Consider the following 14,909-nt stretch of genomic DNA (forward strand, 5'->3'; position numbering starts at 1 on the left):
TTCTTAGCGGTGGAAACTATGAAGGACGTGTTTGCTGGCATGACAAACCAAAAGAATTTGATTCCTGTCATCTGCAACAAGAATCACTGGTGTGCGGTTATGATGGATCTGTCGCTTAAAGAATTTTTTATCTATGATCCAATGAGCTCAAGCTACGGCGTAAAAGTTCGACCTCTCGCTGAGAAGATGGTAGCATTGCTGCCAGATTTCGCTACAAGAAAATACCGAATTCGACCATACACGAGCGAGCTTGGAGTGCAGGTTGATAGCTACAATTGTGGCATGTATATGCTGCTAGCTTTTGAAATATTTGCCGGTGCTGAAAACCTATATCTGCCAAGTCGGAAGGAGTTACAGTATTTGCGCTATCGGTACCTGTGCATGTGCATTTAATGCAACTAGTTTTTCAATGATTTGGTCTTTTGTTAGTGTGTTTGATGCGTTGACTACCTCCAGGTTATTCCCCCTGAACTTTGTCTTGAGAGTTAGATGCTGAATGTCTTGCGGGTTTCAGTTTCAAAGCCAACACACTGACATCCGGTTATACGTATACTCCGAAGACACGTCAACTGATGACACGTCCGGCTCTTCCTGAGTCTGGCATATTCGGGCATGCTAATCGGTTGTATTCTGGTGTAATTGTGTCTGTTGTTACCCAGTCTGGCTAAATAACGAGTGCCTTTTATAATTCGATGGGGCCTACTATTAATAATTTTGACCCTTTCTATTTTTTTAATTAATACGTAAAAAACAAAAAAAAAAAAAAAATTAGGAGGTCTCTTTGATCCACTTCAATATTCATTTGCACGTTTAAAATTGTGCGCACTGAGTGACCGCAAGGAAAAAAATACATTCGACCTAGCGTGCGATCGCAAGAAACACATACTTTTAGAGCATTACTACAGTAGTACGAAGTACTACAACGTTGCAGCGCTGTGTATTCTTGGTAAAATCAACCTCAATGGTGCAATTTGGTTGAAAAATTCGGACGTACACTGGAAATGAATGTGAGAGCACTATCGAGGAGACGGGGCTCAATTTCGCAGCAAGACATCGTGGGCGAAGATTGGAGACTTTCAGATGCGTCTTGTCCAGCATCTTGGCGCATTGTTTGGCCATCACGTGGCGATCACTTGGTGTTACGTCAATCCAGCTTGTGTCCGTGCGTCCCGTATGGCAATGCAATTCAGCGTGAATCCTGGCCATGAGTCGAACATAATCGGTGCCAACGAGTCATAGTACGGCTGCTGGTTTCTTTTGTAGATCCACACCCGATCACGTCGTGTATCGACAATAACACCTTCACGGGTACCAGCATTGATAAACTTGGTCACCTTCGCCTGCAAGTTTTCGATTTTGTCGGTCGCCGACATGAGCTCGATGACAACTGCAGGCACGCAAGGTAGATACCCCTTGTCTTTCTCTTCGGGAGTTAGACAAAGCCATGTGCTCTCGTCGATGTACGAGACGTCTGGAATGAGCTGACGCCGACAACCACGCGCACGACGAGATGGTGGCTTGTTGAACTGGTAGCCTAAGCGGCAGCCACCTACTATGGCTTTAATTCGTGGGTGCTGCACGCGCCAATTTTCAGCTTGCCGCACGGCTTCATTCTGCTCTGAATTGGACGCTGCCGTTGTCGACATGTCTTGCACGAGAAGAAATGGGAAATCATACTCGAGTAAGAACCGCCTGTCTACCACCTTTGTCAGGTCTGGTGGGGTCACGATGCTGTATTTTCCTGGGCTTGCCGGCACTTGCGTTCCATTTGGCAGAACAATCGCCTTAACCATGCTATCGTTTTCTTAAGAATAAGAAACCCAGATATTTGCATTGTAAATCTTTATTTAAAATGCTGATGTTTAATTTACTTTTCTAAAAAGCACATTACAATTGTGTTTTATCTACATTAAAAAAACTAAATTATATTTCTTACTAAAATAAATATTAGAGGTAAGATGGGCTATTTTGAACTCCAAAACGATTTAAAAGAGTGTGCTTCCTGTACCAAGTACATGTAGTGTATCTTTCCGGCTCCAGGGCTTGCGGATAATAGAGAACTGAAGGTGGTAAAACGAATATCTGGCTACAACCTGGATAAATGTAAAGCTCTCTAATTGCCGAATGGTAAAATAACAAAAAAGAAACTTGCTTCGTTCTTCAAAACATTCGCTCGTTACGAGGTGAATTGTAATAGATACTTCCTACTTCAGCTGCAATGCTGACACTTGTAACACGTCTATCATTCAGCACGTCTGCAGCTTTGTGACACTTCTGGACGACGACTTTTACCCGATAGGTTCGATCGGAGTGCTGGCCTCCGCTTTGCTCTTCTTGGCGTTCTTGTTGCGAGCGAAGGCAGCCCACTTCTTGGCCTTCGTGACGGTGGTTGCGCCACTCTGCATGGACTGAGGATTCGACTGCTTGCGTTGGGCATTCAACTCCTTGCGCTGCTGCATGGCGGCCGTGGCTTGCTGCTTGCGTTGCTGCACCGCCTGGCTGGCTTTTTGACGACGCTGCTGCATGGCGCTCGCTAGTCGAGACGTCCGCGATTGACTGCTACTGAGCAGCTTAGCAATGTCCGTGGACGGTCGGTCATCGCCATAGTAGGACGCAGCCAACGCGTTGACGGTAGGTCGGTCCTCTTTCCAGTTGCCGTTCTCCTCTTCCCCATAGTTTGACGAAGTGTCGGACGAGTTGTCGGACGAGTTGAGGTCTTCCGGCTCCGTGGCGCGACGCGAACTGCCAGTCTTCTCCAGGAAGTCGCATATGGTCGAGTACTCGCCACGTGCAGTCTCCACTTCCTTGCGTCGCACGTTCAGCTTCTGCGTCAGCTCGACCTCCTTGAGGCTGTTGGAGGCCTTGACCACGTCGCGCTCGCATCGGTACTCGGCCACCACGGCCTCGAGCTCACTGTTGGCCTTCTGAAGCTCTGCCAACTGCTGCTTCAGCCTTCTGTTCTCGTCCCGAACACGCGCGATCTCGTCGTCCCGTTCTTGACGAGCCCGAGCGATCTCTTCCTCCTGTTCTTGACGTGCTCGAGCGATCTCCTCTTGTTCCCTGCGAGCTTGTGCGATCTCCTCCTCTTGTTCCCTGCGCGCTCGTGCGATCTCCTCCTCTTGTTCCTTACGAGCACGAGCGGCCTCTTCTTCCTGTTCGTTACGAGCTCGAGCGATCTCGTCGTCACGCTCGGCCTTCTCGATCCTGATTTTGGAGAACTGCTGACGAGTCAAGCGGCCGCGCTGGATGCTCTGCAGTCGCGTCGCTGCTGCTTCCTCCTCTCTCCGTTCTTCTTCCGCTCTCCGTCGCATCTCTTCCTCCTCTCTACGAGCCTGTTCCTGCTTCTGTCGCATCTCTTCCCTCATCCGTTCAACCTGCTTCCTACCCAAGTGACCACGAACCAGACGCTGCACGGCTGTGACCGCTTTCTCCCGTCGCAGACGCATGGCGATCGCCTTGCGCTTGCGTTCCTCCGCCAGTCTCTTCTTCTCTCGAGCTGCCTCCTCCGCTGCAAGACGTTGAGCTTCACGCTCGTCGTGCTCGCGCTGCAAACGGAGTCGCTCTCGCTCTTCTTCCTCTTCTCGACGACGTCGCTCTTCCTCCTCCGCTTCCTGCACCATATCGGCAAACACGCACCTAGCAAAGAACCCACGAACGTGCGTCTGGATGACTAGCGCGCTCTCTTGTCGACGGATCTCGAGCCTGCGTTGCTCCTCCAGTCGACGCTCTTCTTCCAGTCTGGCCAGCTCTTCCTGCAGCTTCCGCTGTCTCTCACGCTCCTCCGCTAGCTTGCGTTGTCTGGCTGCCTCCAGCTCCCGCTCCACACGCTCACGCTCCTCTCTCTCGAGCTTAGCAATGTACGCAGCACGACGTCGGTACAGCTCCTGGCGAGCCAAATATTGCCGCGTGAAGCACTGCAGACGCACAGCTCGAGTCTGACACAGCACCGCGTGGAAGACCGCACGTCCCTTGTGGCCACGCCACATGCGCTGGATCCGCTTGGCTCGAACCTCACACAGAACCGCCAAGTGAATCTTGCGTCCCTGGTGGCCACGCCACACACGTTGGATCTCGAGAGCGCAGTGTTCACACCGCACCGCGTGGAACTCGCAGCGTCCCACGTGTCCACGGTACACGCGTTGGATCAAAGCAATCGCCAGTCTCGCTCGGATGAAGCCACATCTCGCCACGAAAACCTTCGCCTGACGCTGGATCTCGATCAACGCGTCGCGCATCTCGTAGTACTGACAACGCGCACGCATCCCACGCCACTGCGCCTGGATGAGAGCCACATAGGCAAAGAGTTTCTGCGCCTTGGCGTGCTCCAGCTTCTCCAACACACCTTTCTGCAGGTAGATCTTGGTCGCACCCATCTGATACTCCTCAGGCATCTCCAGCTTGAACCGCTTCACTAAATCTCGGCAGAAAGGAGCACCGTACTTCTCCGGCTCGTCCTGGAGCTGGTTCTGCTCCTTTTCCTTCAAAAACAGGCCAAACTGCTCGGCAAACTCAGCGTGTAGTAGACGGTTCGGGTACCCAACACGAGCGATGCACACGGCTTCAATGACACCGGCACAACGTAGTTGGTTGGCCACCATCTTGTCCTCTAAGGCTGTACAGCTCTTGCTGCTGTTCGGCTTAATACAGCGAATGTAGTTGACGTTTGTCTCGTTGATGTTGGTCATGAGCGAGTTCAACGACTGCTTGAACTGCATCCCCACCGTCTTGTCCCCTCCTATTCCAGTTTTCCGTCCAGAACTCGAGCGCTTTAACTCTGTAGCAGCTGCAGCTTCGATCTCTGCTCGGACCTTAAACAGCATCTGGGGGAAGGCTTCGTGACTGCCACACATGAGATCCGACAAATCCGATAGTAGAGCGTCCTTATGCTTCTCTAAAAAGCCCATCGCTTCGTACTTGACTGTACCCGCGTAGTGGTGGATCGCGAACTGCGTCTTGGAGATGCGTGGGAACTCAATCAGCGTCTTCTGCTTCAGATACGCCCCCGACAGCTTACTCACAAAGCCTTCTTCATTGCCACGAGGACGTACAATCTCCTCGTTTAATAGAGCTAACACACCCATGCGACCTTCGATGAGAGCCAGAGTCTCGCTGTTGTCAGCGTACGCGATGTGCGCCCACGTGATCTGCTCGCGTTCGTACTCCTCCTGCACTGCCTTGAACACGTCTTGTGTGAACTTTTGCTGTAGCTTTTCATTCGCGTAATTGATGCAGAGTTGCTCGAAGGAATTGTGCTCGAAGCTCTCAAAGCCAAAGATATCCAGGACGCCGATCGTGTTCGCAGTGAGTCGAGCGGCAGCGCCCAAACTCGCGTTGATTCCAGCTACTAACCAGTCGAAGATACTGGCGTAGATAGCCTTCGCTAGGGCATCACGTCCGGCCGTGGCTTGCTCGACAGTAAGTGGGACCAGATACACTTCTCCAGCTGCCTTCATCGTACGGTGAGTCAGCGCCTTGGCCATTGTTTCGGGGTTCAAGCCTAGTAGCGTGCTGCAATAGACCACTGAGTCTTTGTCCAAGTCGCAAGCTTCGTCATTATCGGGCTGTGCGACGAATTGAGCCTCACCAAGGTGCAGAATGCCCGACAGGACTTGGAACAGATCGTTCTGTTGTTCAGGGGCAAGGCCGAGCAACGACAGAGCCTGGCGTGTCTTGGAGAACAGAGCTCGGTCCTTGGCGTTCTCGGCTTCAATCACAGCTGCGGGTCTTGGTGGTGGCGGCTGACTGAGCTTTGGCTTCCGTCCTGGACGGTTCTCTTGTTGAGGCTCCTTTTCCTCAAGGTACGAGAACCTTGGAGCTTCGTCTCCAAGGCCCAATGCGTCTCGTTCTTCGTCCGTTGTACCGTGAAGAAGTTGATAGAAAATGTGGTAGTTGCGCTCACCACGTTCATGGGAGATAACGCGAGTCTTCTCGAGGAGATACGTCTCGCATTGAGCTCCGCAAAGTGCGTGGTTCTTGTCGAACTGCAGCTGCGTGAACTTGCCAAACCGACTCGAGTTGTCATTGCGCGTCGTCTTCGCGTTCCCGAAACTCTCGAGCAATGGGTTCACTTGAATAATTCGTGTCGTAATACTGTGTTCCTGGTCGCTAGCAGTGGCGGTAGGTGCCGATGCAATAGTAGCCAGATTGTCCATTAGGATTTTGGTAGTCTCGGTCTTTCCAGCGCCGGATTCTCCGCTCACGAGGATACTTTGGTTGCTGCCACTATCGCACATATGTCTGAAAGCCGCTACGGACACTGCGTATACGTGGGGTGGCAGATCTTGTCGCTTGCGAGCCTGTAGATATTTCTTGTGAAGGCCAGGGGTATACAGCGCATCTAACCACTGGTACGGATTTACAGCGAGACAGATATCTCCTGTATACGTGTATGGCATTCGAGCTCGGAAACGCTTTTTTAAGTTCCGTAGAATTGCAGCTTCGTGTAGATGGTTCAGATCGATCATGTTGTCCAAGCCTTCGTCGTAACGCGAAAGCTGTGCGTTCTGTAGGGGGAACCCCACGTCCATAGCCACGACTCGACTCTCTCCGGTCCTGTCAGTGTCGTCATGATCAGCGGCGTCCTCGTTCTGTTGATCTTTACGAGGACGCTGGATCCGGACCATCACGAGACTCTTTGCCTCGTTCACTTCCTCGACGTACACAGGGAGCCACGCTGCGTCGTCGTCCGGAATGTAGCAGCGCGCCCCAACGGTAACACTAGGCGCTACGTTCTTTTGCATCGCTGACTTCTCAAGGATTTCGCTACTGGAAGGAGCTATCCCGGGCAGGCCCTCTCACCTACCTGGTCAGCTGGTACGCTCTAGCGCGTGAGACTGTCTCCGTTAGAGTTCTGGCCTTTCCTCGGCTGCTGGTCAATGCCCAAGACGCTTGGCAAGAGGGGGAATGCGCTTCAAACAGCTGAGCTCCATGTCGGCCGTGACATCGTCTCCTGGACAACAGTTGATAGAAAACAGCTGTTGCCAGAATGGTCGTTGTTAGGAGTGTCGAGGACGATATCACTCGTAAATGTGGGAGCTCGGAGCTTATATATGGGTGATGGATGTCTTTCCCTTACCCTAAAGTCAGATGAACAGAGCAGCGGTTTCTGAGCGATTGCCTTGTTGAGACTAAAAAATGGGATCCAGATCAAAAGTAACGCAGCGTTTGACCTTCTGGTAGGAGATTATGGAGCGGCGGCTTGCTTTGCTCCAATTATTTTCTTTAATTTAAGAGACACTCGAAATGAGATTAAGTAATTGTCTGTTCAGCGCAGTACAGAACTCTTAAGCCTGGCTCGCAGAAATGATGGTCTCTCCGTCTGTGATGCGAGCACGGCGTTTCGTGGCGTGTGCCAAAATGCTTTGCAGGGATGACCTCCATACTTTAATATAATGTACATGTATGGAGTCCATAGAGCTGCGGACTTCGTGCTGCAATTTGTGGGTCCGCGAGTGGATACTTCGCTGACGGCAGGGTTTTTTCAACGAATTGTTTGAAGGGTGGACTTGTTTGCTTCGGACACATTGGAGTGAGCGTAGGTGGATGACCACCGCGATCGCAGCTCGAAATTCTCGTTTTGTAGGCGTTGCACTGCGCGGAAACTGTGTTAGTTGCATTTGCTTCCGTGAGATCATGTCGGGCCGAATACCACGTAGACGTTGCGGTGGAGCCCGCGCAGCTTCATCTAACGGAGAGAACTGCAGCGTCCCCGCTGAAACGATCAGTACATGTATTGTCCACGCGAGCTCCATAACGTCAGAAGCGGCTGCGACGTCGCGCGGTTGACATTTGGTTCGGAGCTCTTCAGACTGAGGAGCTACATGTACACAGAGTTTACGTAGCGTGACGATGGCTTTGGGTAACGTGTAGTCCGGTGGACAGAGCGATGAAAACGGCATCGTCGATACCTGCCAAGAAGCTTGGATCCAGGTCCACAACGGAGTCATAGTTTCCCAGTCATTATCGGTACATTTTCACTTGTTTTGACGATGCTCCCCATGATGGAGAGATCTTACAAGACTGGCGAGAGATAACACGCAAAGATGCACCGGATCTCGCTGCACGTAAATCCCTCATCGACATCGGCTCCATTAAACTTAATATATCCGATGATTTACACTTTTTAACTCAAACATATCGTTACTGGGATGATAGCTCTTAAAATAGTTAAGACAGCAATATGAAATATGATGGTCTTGCTTTCAACGTGCATAGTGGTATCATCATTTCCGTACACACCAAAGCTAAATACTGACGGGAAAATAGGATGGGACCAAATTCATTTTGGTTCACATTTCTAAACAATGACACCGACTTCGGAAGTCGTCGATTGCCGCCGCTTCCTAGCGGCGTGGGGTCGACTGCAAGCCAGTAAGAAGGAACCCTTGGACAGCGATATCGTAACACAGGTAAAAGCATATCTCAATCGCTCTTTAACCTATCGAAAATATCTCTAATCCTTTTACTGGCGTGGCCAAATCTCAGTATCAACAACTAGCGCTTCACTTCCAGCAGCTCATTCAAAACAGCGACGTGTTAAAGACTCTGGAGCCAGAGCTGTCGCCTGTATTGACAAACATAGCTGAGCTTAAGAAGGAGCAGGATGCGTCAACGCCACGACGATTTCCACGAGCCTCAGAGATCTCCAAGCTGTGCGAAAAGCGCGCCCATGCAGCCAAGACTGCTACGATCTACCGTAAGCCTACAGCTCTTGCGAATACCCAAGAAGAGGATTCGGTACCTAGCTCAGAGGTGAAGAAGGAGGAGGTCGTAGTGACTCCCGAACTGCGCACAGATCTGAGTGCGGACGACTTTAAGTCGATGCTGGAGGTGGCAGCTCCCCAGGAGGAAAAGCTGTCGACCAAGGCCATCAGGAAGCGCCTGGGCCTAGTAGATCGCTCGGGAGCACAAGCGACTGCATCTGAGACGGTGGCGCGTGAAGAGCAGGAGTCAATTCAGTCCGAGATGATGTCGCTGGCGAAGCAGCTTAAGGACAGAACGCAGACCATCAACCAGTCACTTGCGGAGGATGTCAAGATCTTGGACGATGTAGGACAAAGCGCTGAGTCGAACACGGCGCTATTGGATCGCGAGAATGCCAAGCTGAAGGAGCAATTAGCTTCCAGTATCGGGCTGTGGACGTCTCTATGGCTTGTGGCGATGCTTGTCATCGTCTTCGTCGTCACTTATTTCTATATGAAGCTGTTCTCGCGTCGATGGTAAATAGAAATGGGTTGTTTAATACGCAAATAACGTGTATTTCTCTTTTCAAACTTACATCTAACGTTTTATTTCCTCCTTAGTTCTCGTGATGCACTAAGGGTGTGTAAGCAGCATCATACCAGTCCCGTGTGGTATGTAGGCCTCTCCATCCTCGGAAAGGCCGTTCGCTCGCGTACTGCGCGATGCACCGCAATGCCACTTCCTTCTCGAAAAACTTGATAAGCACGCCTCCGACCGCTACCAGAAGGATTTCGTCGTGAATGTATGCCAGAAATGCAAGACCGCAGATGAAAGCTACCATCTGGTTCACGATAGAGCTGACATTCCACACTGCGAAGAGCTTTCCGTAGAAAATGCTCTTTTTCGTGACGAATATGAGTCCAAGCATCGGTGAGCCGACGATAGCGGCAGGCAAGACGCCTAGAACTGACCAAAGTGGTGTCTGTAAGTACAAATTACACAGCATTAGACACGTTGTATGCATTCTTCACTGCCGCGATAGCACGTACCCGAGAGCAACCTGGATCTTGGGCTGTGGGGTCACGAATTTGAACACAATAATACTCCACCATGATCCAGAAGACCACACCCATGTCTGCGATAAGAAGCAACACCATCAGCACGGAGAGTAACCAGCGAGCAGGAAGCTTAGGACGCGATAAGTTGCGCAGCCGGAAAAGAGGATACACTGGTTGCCACAGAGTCGCGAGCCATCGCTTCGCTGTGTCATTTGTACACAGAAACTCCACGAATGCTCTCGCACGTGCTCCACCAATACGAGGCTTCTTGAGTGGTGTCAGACTGTCGCTATTGTCGCTAGAATTATCAGCGTAATTACCAAGCAAGCGACGCTCAGGCTGCGCGAAAAGAGCTTCCATTCGAATCTGCGAGTAGCGGAAATTCGCAGATCGAGGGTCTGTCTCGGCCCTCACTTTGTCGCTCTCTTCGGAGGGCAATTCAGGGAAATCGGATCCACTGTCCAGCGACTCTCTCCTTGAATGTGAAACTTCTTTGGAATTCAATCTGGAAACACGAAACGCCAACTTAAACGGTTCCTGCGGGTACAATGCGATGGTTGTGTCGATGTTCTCCAGCGTGAAAGGCTCGAAGCAGCTATCGTTTGCATCGGCAGCAATCGCTCCACCAACCGAAAATGTCCCGAACGCCACGGCAAAACCATCTTTTACGTGTGTCTCGTTAAACGCTTCAACGAATGCGATAACAACGCGAGCTGCTTCAACAGCCTCACTCACACGTCGGGCAGTGGACGACGGCTGCGGTAGTACACGCACATTTGATTTATATCTGCCACGAAGTCGATCCAGAAGTTATGCTCCAGTAGTTCCAGTCGGGAAGGGATGGCGCGCACAATAATATCATTCGTGTCGAGGTGATATGGTCTAAAGAATGATCCGCTACCACCGACCACAAGCACCAGATCTTCAAGACTGACAGCTTGCATGGCAACCAAATTCACGGATGTAGCAGAACTTGACTGCGAAATCAGGACGTCGAAATAACCGAGTGAGAAATCTGGACTGAATCCAACTTTCAGCTGCGTGCCATGTACTCGGAAGTTCACATCGCGAAAGAAACGACCCCCATACCGACCAATGTACTTGGAGAGCTTCACAACGCGATGCAGTTGACGCCGACGCATGAAGAACGTACTAATAGGGGGAATAGTGACCAGTAAGAATCGATACAGCCACGCTTCCCAACTTGTAGGGTCCCACTCCACCATCTTGTTGCACGTCGAGGCAAAAGTTGCGTAGGTGCCTTCTTCAACGATGTCACGTAGGCTCGCAGGCAAGAAGTACGGATTTAGTCGCCACGCATTCTTGAGGTGATTGTCTCCCGCGAGATACAGACGAGCAACATGAGCGTTCAGATCTTGATCAGTTAGACGAGCAGTTAACGTGCGTGTCAACGTCTCCAACGATAGCTCATCACGAAGTCTCTGGGCCTTATACTGCGCATAGCGATGCAGCTCGGACTTGGAGCTTCGATACGAGAAAAATCCCCAGGCACCGAAGATTAGACCAGTGACGGCAAACACAAGAATGACAAAACCTATCGGTCCACCGATTGGCTTTACCAAACGTTCGAACGGTGTCAAGCAGTCCAGGCCATTGCGGCCCTTGAAGCAGGCGTATGAGCAACTGCCGCGCATGTTAAACGCTGAGTGAACGGGCTTGTTCTTGCAGGTAGCACATGCAATCGCGCCATCTTTTATTGTGGTCTCTCCAATTCCACATAACGTGCAGTTTCTGTTGCCAGACGAGGTCGTGATGCTACCAATAGGACAAGCGGAGCAAGTACTGCTCCCTGTCACTCCTGCAAATGAACCTGGTGGGCACAATTTGCATTTCTTTAATCCCACTTTGGCACCAAAAGACCCCAATGGACATGACTGACACTCTTTCTTCCCGAAATCCGGATTGAAATGGCCAACGGGACACGCATCACATTTTTCAGCGCCACTGTTGCCTGAACAGGTGCCTGGCTCGCATGGCGAACACTTAGAGAATCGTCCGGGACTGTGACTTCCTTCCGGACATGGCAAGCAGAAAACGCCACCCCGCCCTGGATGACAATTGGCACCGACCATGACACCTGTGCCACCATTTTCACCTCCCGTGCTCTCACCTCCATCCACTGAAATACGCCCTCCATCCTTGATAAACTCCTCTCCGTTGCCAGCGATTGCCTTGTCTGCTGAATCCACGTACGTGATACGAACGATCCCTCCTCCCCCACCACCTCCTAGCTTCCCAGCGTCGTCTTTAACCTCCCCAGGATGCAAATTTGGATCCCAGATTGGTGTTCGGTTTGCCACTTCGACATCGGTGAAGATTAATGCCGGTGTCGATGCTGCACCTCCTGCTAAATCAATGGTACCCCCGCCTGCAATATTTGCAATGAACAGAGTCAGTGATCCGCCGGATCCACCACCACCGCCCATGGAACCAGCTCCTCCACGTGCTAAGATTGACGCCGATTTGGTCACGTTTAGCTTCTTTGAACCAATGTAGATAATCCCACCCCCACTACCACCACTGACTTTATTCGGGGTGTCGCCACTTGCAGCGCCACTGCCAGGCCAGATCGGCCACCCCTTTTCGACAGACATCGGTTCGATCCAACTAGCTGCTTGCTGCATGACAAGCTCCTTTGATATATCGTAGGCTGCGCCACCACCTGTGCTTCCCGGTAAAACGTTTCCTCCTCTTCCACCATGGCCAGCGCCGCCGCTAGCTTCACCCGAGACTTCGCTCTTGCCAGGACCTATTCCAGAGCCACACCCAAGCCACGAGCTGGAAATCGCACCTTCGACAGTCATATTGTGGTCACTGCACAGAATCATAGACCCAGCAGAGATATTCCCAAGCGTAGCTACCTCCGACGCAAACACGCTGATCGAATATGATTGGTCGTCATGCGTTGAGTCTTGCAAACTTTTGCAAGCAGACGCGTCGGCTTGGAGCTCGATCTCGTTGCATTCCAGCACTGGACCACTGTTCACGTTGGAGATGGACACATTTGCTGCGGAAATCGATAGCCTCAGAAAGGGGGTATCGAATGGCATGTCGAGGAAGCATGTACCGCTGGCCTTGACTCGCAATTCAACTTGACCCATCTCCACTGTTTGCGGGCGAAGCTCGACGTCTTTCTTGCTTGTCACGCTTATCAAGGGAATACCGTCCGGTCTATCAACAGAATCCAAGGGTTTGCCCAAAGGCTGGAGAAAACCTTCTATCTTGGTCGATGCCTCTGTTTGGATACTCACTTGCGCTTGAAACTTGAGTTCTGAAAACTTGTCAAGGGATAGCGCACCGTGAGCATCGACCTCAAGTTCATGAACCATTGTTAATGCATTCGAGAAGGACACGTCCGCCCCAATAAGCGTCAAGTCAAACAAGTCGTGTTCCTGGGGCGAAGAAGGTCCTACATAACCCTGTTTAAACAGCAAAACGTAGCACGTCAATTTTTATTACGCACGGAATGTGTTGGAATAGTAGGGATACCTGCAGTGTGAGTTGTGACGCTGATAGTAGAATCTTGCGTTCGCGGCCAAGAACATTGAGTTCCGATCCAGAGTCGAGCTGTCATTTGATCAAGCAGAGGACAGCATCAGTTTCAATTACGTAAAGCTCTGGCGATAGCCTCCACGTTTCCTTACCACAATTGAGCTTTCAATGCCTCCGACGCTATCCTGAAAGTGGTTGTAACCACACAGTCAAGGGGTTAGACATCAACACACTTGCCACGAGCTAGTAGGACACTTCGCGCGTTACCTTCAGCTGGATGACTGACGCACATACTGTAGCTCCACCTCTAACGAATACATGCACAAGAGATTCTGGTAAGAATCGCGCACCCCTGGACGTCTCCTCGAATATCGGTGTGCATCCGTAGATCTGAATTCGCTTCACTGGTCCCAAATGTGCCAATCGACCCCCCTTCACAAGCAAAGTACTCACAAGAGTCTTGCTGTTGTAAAGCACGCGCTCACTTTCCTCACTGCCATCAAGAGCACCATCATCCTTCGTCGAATGTTGCAGCTTTAATATCGTGCCGTCACCTCCCAATTGACACCATCCAATCGCTGCGTTGTTGTCTGAGCTCAAGCCTCCACCATACGCTTCGACACGAGCGGGTCCTAACTCTTCTGCGTTCATTGAATCAAGCACAATCCGCCCACCGCCGCCTCCACCGCCTCCTCCCCCACCAGTAAATTCATGATCATTAAAGTTACTAGGCTCACCGCCATTGGCCTGCACCGTCGCATTGCCATGAATGCGTTCCTTAGCGGCAACAATGATGCTGCCTCCTGCACCAGCACTATCGTAGCAGTCAGTGCAGGCATCACCTCCGTTAGCCAGCAGTGAGCCGTTGATGTCCACGTTCTCCTGGGCGATTAATCGGATTCTTCCGCCTCCGCGGCTCTCATCATTGCCTCCGCCACTACCATAGCCTCGGAAATTAGCAGAATCCGCCGATACATCGCCCACCACTCGAAAGAAATCATTAGGTGGCATGTCTTCACATTTTCGATGAGTTGGCGTGAGAGATGCGCCACCGATGCCGCCGTAGCTGCCTCCCATGGACGTCCACGAGTTGTATCCCGGCCCGAACTTGAGTCCGTGAGCCGACACGTTCACAGTCGAGTGCTCGTCCATTAATACGTTGGCCGCGTGGATCTCTACAGCGCTGGCCTGTAGCTGGCTGTTGCGCATAGACACTGTGGCTAGACTCGTATTTAGTTGAAATGTCAGTTCTACATGGACACCTGGAAGGGGTGACAGTGTCGAGACATCCAGCTTCACGTTCACAACCTCAAGTAGTGTGATATTCTCTTGGGCAGGCACCTTCAGTTCGCAGGCCACGTAATACTCGTTGAAGGAGCCGATGAAGTGGATACCAGAGCACTTGAAGATGTCTTTGATCTTAGTTTTGTTGTCGATCCGGAACGTCGTGGGGGGCGATGAGAGCCGCGTTTTAGCCGCAAGACACAGGAGATCGGCTTCATAGAAAGAGAACAGCGCGGAAATGAGAATGAGCCAACATATTGCCGCCTCCACCGACGACAAGATACGCAGCTTCCTCATCTTTCTCCTTCAAGTTAATCTGAGTGCAGGCAATGTGGCCACCTTTTGTCGGAGTGATGATCTTTTCGATTAAGT

The 14,909-nt window shown here is 51.3% G+C and overlaps 3 protein-coding genes across 3 annotated transcripts; 1 reads left to right on the forward strand and 2 right to left on the reverse strand.

The window, feature by feature from the left end:
* Positions 1-2,288: 2,288 nt before the first annotated feature.
* Positions 2,289-6,779, reverse strand: PITG_06254 (myosin-like protein; the record flags this gene model as incomplete). The annotated part of the gene is made up of 1 exon (XM_002998365.1): positions 2,289-6,779. The coding sequence occupies one exon, from the start codon at positions 6,738-6,740 to the stop codon at positions 2,289-2,291; it is 4,452 nt and encodes a 1,483-aa protein (XP_002998411.1).
* A 1,524-nt stretch (positions 6,780-8,303) lies between these two features.
* PITG_06255 (uncharacterized protein) lies at positions 8,304-9,222 on the forward strand (the record flags this gene model as incomplete). The annotated part of the gene is made up of 2 exons (XM_002998366.1): positions 8,304-8,408; positions 8,485-9,222. The coding sequence occupies 2 exons, from the start codon at positions 8,304-8,306 to the stop codon at positions 9,220-9,222; spliced, it is 843 nt and encodes a 280-aa protein (XP_002998412.1).
* Positions 9,223-9,298: 76 nt separating this feature from the next.
* Positions 9,299-14,834, reverse strand: PITG_06256 (uncharacterized protein; the record flags this gene model as incomplete). The annotated part of the gene is made up of 6 exons (XM_002998367.1): positions 9,299-9,664; positions 9,714-10,466; positions 10,511-13,180; positions 13,251-13,328; positions 13,406-13,438; positions 13,521-14,834. 6 exons carry the CDS (start codon positions 14,832-14,834, stop codon positions 9,299-9,301), a joined length of 5,214 nt encoding a protein of 1,737 aa, XP_002998413.1.
* Between the last annotated feature and the right edge of the window lie 75 nt (positions 14,835-14,909).

Source organism: Phytophthora infestans, genomic scaffold, assembly GCF_000142945.1.
Source record: "Phytophthora infestans T30-4 supercont1.8 genomic scaffold, whole genome shotgun sequence".
Classification (NCBI taxonomy): Eukaryota; Oomycota; class Peronosporomycetes; order Peronosporales; family Peronosporaceae; genus Phytophthora; species Phytophthora infestans.